General features: G+C 40.4%; 1 protein-coding gene across 1 annotated transcript in view; it reads left to right on the forward strand.

Annotated features, from left to right (window-relative positions):
- LOC103505023 (thyrotropin-releasing hormone-degrading ectoenzyme-like) overlaps window positions 1–5,438 on the forward strand; it is a 7,536-nt gene extending 2,098 nt beyond the window's left edge. Inside the window, exons 4-6 of the mRNA XM_026820429.1 lie at window positions 2,205–2,360; window positions 3,848–4,061; window positions 4,898–5,438. Coding sequence (XP_026676230.1) covers window positions 2,205–2,360; window positions 3,848–4,061; window positions 4,898–5,059 — 532 coding nt within the window. The 3' untranslated portion in view covers window positions 5,060–5,438. The remainder of the gene's footprint in view (window positions 1–2,204; window positions 2,361–3,847; window positions 4,062–4,897) is intronic.
- The last annotated feature ends 630 nt before the right edge of the window (window positions 5,439–6,068 follow it).

The following is a 6,068-nucleotide window of genomic DNA, read 5'->3' on the forward strand; positions in this document are numbered from 1 at the left end:
ATACTCTCATAGCGGCAACCTCCGGCTCTCGAGTCAATGTTTAAGAATACCTACTTACACCTCTTGACTGTCAGTTGATTGATTACAACAAATGGTTGCTGTTCTCAAAATTGATTTCTGATCCTTTCAGAGAATCCGACTGCAAGGTGGACGAGCTCAGTTCGTTTGAGCTGAAGAGAACCCTGTTCATTATGGTCGGCCATAATCTGGCACACCATTGGTTGGGCGACTTGGTCACATTTAACAACTGGACTTCGGTCTGGTTCTATGAATCCCTGGCCATTACCTCCGTAGATGATGCTTTGGTCAAGGTGAGAGCCAGTAAAGACATTCTCTTATTTTCATCAGCAATAGAGTTCAAAGAGGACGTGTCTATTTATACTTATGTCGACGTACAATATCGTCCAAATAATATAGCTATTTGTTACCTACGCTACGTAACAAATAGTTTGTAGAATATATTTTGTTTATCCTGCTGGGATAGGGCTGAAAAGTCCCTTTACCCCAGCAGTCTAACCAAGGTCTCATATATTCTGACATATTATGGGAAACACATGTTACAAATAGAGTACATGGAAATAGTTGTACCTGTTTTAAATTAAATTCAAGTAGCGGCGATAGCACGTTGGATGCATCAGCTCCCAATGGTTGATTTAAGTCAAGCAAAGTTACACGTGGTTGGTATCCGGATGGACAATCCCGTGCTACTGAATTTGCAGGTCCCCCAGGATGGGTGAGGGTGTGAGTAGACGTGTAGCTTGTCGCCGAATGGATTGTAAACCCAATCCTTCCTAATTTTAGACCACATTATAACCAAAAAGGACGTGTCGATTTAAACTTATGTCGACGTACAATATCGTCCAAATAATATAACTATTTTTTACCTACGTAACAAATAGTTTGTAAAATGTAGAATATACCTTGTTTATCCTGCTGGGATAGGGCTGAAAAGTCCTTTTACCCCCGCAGTCTAACGAGGTCTCATATATTCTGATATATTATGGGAAACACATGTTACAAATAGAGTAAATGAAAATAGTTGTACCTATTTTAAATTAAATTCAAGTAGCGGCGATAGCACCTTGGATGCATCAGTTCCCAATGGTTGATTTATGTCAAGCAAAGTTACACGTGGTTGGTATCCGGATGGACAATCCCGTGCTACTGAATTTTCAGGTCCCACAGGATGGGTAAGGGTGTGAGTAGACGTGTAGCTTATCGCCGAATGGATTGTAAACCCAATCCTTCCTAATTTTAGTCCACATTATAATAGTGGACTCTTGAGTGGAAGGTAACCACTAGGCGAGATTAACGCCAGAGGCGTTCCAACCCTTAGAGCTCCATTATTATGTGGTCAAATCCTCAAATAAATGAGGATAAAATTCCATGCCTCGGCTGGGATCAAACCCACATCAGGCGATCGTCTTGACCACTACGCCAACGAGGCAGGTCATTACTAAAACCGTTGACGGTGCAGCTGTTTTCTCACTATAAAATATCTTTTTCTCCTCCCCAGACAGACCTGGCGAAATCTTGGCCCAATGAAGAGCTCAAGTTTGTTCACTAGTTTGAAGCTCTTCAAAAACATTGATAACAAATCGGAACATTTGACAAAATTTTACCAAACTAATTTGGAGGAAGGGCTAGTACCATTAACTACTATTCAACACAAGAATGATGTGTCCACTTATTTGAAAGAGTGTGCACTGATTTCAAACCTGATTGGTGATCAAGAGATCATGAACGCTTTTTGCATGACAACTTAAACATTTTTAACTAGTTATCTAAAATAAATGGTGCAACCAGAGTGATAACTCGTAATAATGATTTAATTTAAACTCTGAGACCTTTTTGCTCAGGATAAATGTAAATGGTTCAATCAAAGTGAACGAAATCCGACGCAATGCCGTCGTTTGTCAACGGGGTTCGAAGTGAGTTCACAGTTTCGGACATCGAGTATAGTCGACTAAATTAATTATTCTACCTATTACTAATTTGTTTAGATAAAAAAGTTTTTGTACCAGATTGCTTAAGTATAGGTACCATGCGATGGGATTTTAAATTTTGAACATGAGCTTGAAATATTTTTACTGTTCAGCACATTGCATACTTGAACTGATCTGGGCGTTCATAGAATTTCTCATAAATGAACCAAAAGTACCTAAACTATGGTTCTCTGGTGTTCCCTGTCTTTGTATTTCCAGTGATCAAATGATTAACACCATACTGTGCACTGTGGTTCGCGAATCAAATGACAAGGAGTTCAACATCCTTTGGGAATCTCTCAACACCACAGACGACAAATATCCGATTCTACTCAAATCACTGAGCTGCTCTAAGAACCAGACCAAAGTTTTTGAGTAAGTCGATTCAACAATGGAATAGGTCCACAGAGAAAAGGCCAAGTTCATTTACCCATTTTCTTTCTTTTTGTCGATTAGAATTCTAATCCTTCCAACGTCCAAGGTTAATCTCCTTTCTTTTTCAAAAGCCAGTGATGCCAAATCCTTCCAACTTCCAAGGTTAATCTCCTTTCTTTTTCAAAAGCCAGTGATGCCCGCGATAGAAGGCACTAGGTTCCCAATGGATCATTGGAATTAAACAACTTTGTGCGTCGTTGATAGGTTGATACCCGGATGATCATCTGGGGAATCCTGTCCTTTTGGCTTTTTCAAGCCCAACTCAGGCTAGTTGAGGATGGTCAGAAAATGTGAGGAGACGGATAGCTAGGGACCGAAAGGAGGGTACAACCCCCTTCACTGAAAACCTCATCAGATCAGTTATACCTATATAGAGAGACGTTAAACCCTTTGGAAAAATCTTCCTCCGCAGAGTTCTCGACAAGATTCTGGACGAATCATCCACTCACCTGTCCGCCCTTTGGAGTCAACTGTTTCCGAAGACAAAGAAAGCGCTGCAGAAGGACAAAAAAATGTCAAAAGTATATTGAAAGAGAAAAATTTATATGAAAAACCTTTATCAAAATATGAGATACTCAATTGGATAATGTTTGTAGGTACTTTATTAAGTTCCTCATAAAATTAAATAGAACACTATCTATCTTCTTCGATAGAACTAAATTAATTATTCTACCTACCTATTATTTGTTCAGATAAAAAAGTTTTTGTACCAGATATGGGATTTGAAATTTTGAACATTAGCTTGAAATATTTTTACTGTTCAGTACATTGCATACTTAAACTGATCTGGGCGTTCATAGAATTTCTCATAAATGAACCAAAAGTACCTAAACTATGGTTCTCTGGTGTTCCCTGACTTTGTATTTCCAGTGATCAAATGATCAACACCATACTGTGCACTGTGGTTCGCGAATCAAATGACAAGGAGTTCAACATCCTTTGGGAATCTCTCAACACCACAGACGACAAATATCCCATCCTACTCAAATCACTGAGCTGCTCTAAGAACCAGACAAAAGTTTTTGAGTAAGTCGATTCAACAATGGAATAGGTCCACAGAGAAAAGGCCAAGTTCATTTACCCATTTTCTTTCTTTTTGTCGATTAGAATTCTAATCCTTCCAACGTCCAAGGTTAATCTCCTTTCTTTTTCAAAAGCCAGTGATGCCAGCGATAGAAGGCACTAGGTTCTCAATGGATCATTGAAATTAAACAACTTTGTGCGTGGTTGATAGCCGGATGATCATCTGGGGAATCCTGTCCTTTTGGCTTTGTCAAGCCCAACTCAGGCTAGTTGAGGATGGTCAGAAAATGTGAGGAGACGGATAGCTAGGGACCGAAAGGAGGGTACAACCCCCTTCACTGAAAACCTCATCAGATCAGTTATAGAGAGACGTTAAACCCCTTTGGAAAAATCTTCCTCCGCAGAGTTCTCGACAAGATTCTGGACGAATCATCCACTCACCTGTCCGCCCTTTGGAGTCAACTGTCTTCAGATCCCGACACGGCTGTCCATATGTTCACTTGGTTCCGTGATAGTTGGGACTCCAGCATCAAGGAAAAGGTCAATGACCGAGGTGTTTTGGGTAAAATCGTCACGGGATGTACGGAAGGGTTGACAACGACGGCTCAGCTGTTGCAAGTAAGTAGGAGTCCAAATTGGCGAATCAGAGCTTGCCCTATTTTGACGACAGAAAATTAAAGGTAGAAACACACTACCATCATGTCACGTCACGTGAACTCATGGGGAGTCAAAAACATGTAGTTCATCTTTCTGGTAATTTCGTTCAGGACAGCCAAGTGACGTGACGTGACGTGAGTTGCCCTATTTTGACGACAGAAAATTAAAGGTAGAAACACACTACCATCAAGTCACCTCACGTGAACTCATGGGGAGTCAAAAACATGTAGTTCATCTTTCTGGTAATTTCGTTCAGGACAGCCAAGTGACGTGACGTGATAGTAGTGTGGCTTTTGGTACTAGTTCAACATAAAGGTGTGTTCAAACATAGTCGAGCGGCAGTGTGGACGGTTCACTGCCTTTTAAAGCGTTTATGTGAGTTTACGGCGCTGAACAATCTGAACATGCTAATTTGTACTTCATTCCCTCTCTCCTTCTTTCAGCTGAAGAAATTCCTGCAGAATCGTGAGGAAGATGACGTCATCAAAGAACTTGAGGCAGCGACGACAGAAAATTAAAGGTAGAAACACACTACCATCACGTCACCTCACGTGAACTCATGGGGAGTCAGAAACATGTAGTTCATCTTTCTGGTAATTTCGTTCAGGACAGCCACATGACGTGACGTGATAGTAGTGTGGCTTTTGGTACTAGTTCAACATAAAGGTGTGTTCAAACATAGTCGAGCGGCAGTGTGGACGGTTCACTGCCTTTTAAAGCGTTTGTGTGAGTTTACGGCGCTGAACAAGCTGAGCATGCTAATAATATGTACTTCATTCCCTCTCTCCTTCTTTCAGCTGAAGAAATTCCTGCAGAATCGTGAGGAAGATGACGTCATCAAAGAACTTGAGGCAGTGTTTACGTCATCAATTCAAATCATCGAGTCCAAAATCTCGTGGCGAAACAAACACTCGTCTCTGGTGAACAAGTGGTTGAGGACCTATGTTGAGAACCACTGAGCAGTCAAAACCGCTCTGTGGAACCGTTCCCAAAATGGAATCGGTTTTAAAAGGAAAGGACATTTAATGGCTTTTTGACAGTTTAAAAAGGCTATTTTTAAAAGGCGTCAATGACTACCAACTAACTCTAAAGGTGTGTCCAAACATATGTAGTTGACCGGCCGTCACGTAAATCGATTTCGATCGACGCAGTAAATCGATGTTGTCGAGGCAGTGTGGATGGTTCAGTCATCATCGATCGATGGCCGGTCGACTATGTGTGGACACTCTTTGAGAGTTTTATCATTTGGTCAAATTGTCAAATAAAAGAGGATAAAATACCTACCATACCTATGTAGACTGAGACTCTTTACTAAGCTATTGCTTTGACCACTACGCCACCGAGACAGGTTTTTTGTAAGAGACATTTTTCGTCATTGTTGTAAGTACTTATATTGAAATAAATCATAGTTTTCCATTGTACATAATAAAGCATTGGTCTCAAAAGCTTATTTTATAGACATTGTGTTCAAACATAAAACCAGCCACATTGGGTGATGGAAATTATCTGGCCCATCTGAAATTCGAATCGGACACTCCTACTTACAGTACCTTAACTTACCATCAGGCTACCAGTTTATTGTACATTGTTAGATATCAAACATAGCCAAAACCAAATGTCAGCCCAAAGCAATCATCCTAGTTAGGGCTGATTGAGAGGCTGACGAAAAACGCCGACCCCGTCTGTCATCGATCGATGGCCGGTCGACTAAGTGTGGACACTCCTTGAGAGTTTTATCATTTGGTCAAATTATCAAATAAAAGAGGATAAAATACCTACCATACCTATGTAGACTGAGACTTTACCAAGCTATTGCCTTGACCACAAGCCCCCGGGACAGGGTTTTTTAAAGAGACATTTTTCGTCATTGTTGTAAGTAGGTACTTATACTGAAATAAATCATAGTTTTCCATTGTACATAGTAAAGCATTTGTCTCAAAAGCTTATTTTATAGACATTGTGTTCAAA

The sequence above is a fragment of the Diaphorina citri genome, unplaced genomic scaffold, assembly GCF_000475195.1.
Source record: "Diaphorina citri unplaced genomic scaffold, Diaci psyllid genome assembly version 1.1 scaffold145, whole genome shotgun sequence".
NCBI classification, from domain to species: domain Eukaryota; kingdom Metazoa; phylum Arthropoda; class Insecta; order Hemiptera; family Psyllidae; genus Diaphorina; species Diaphorina citri.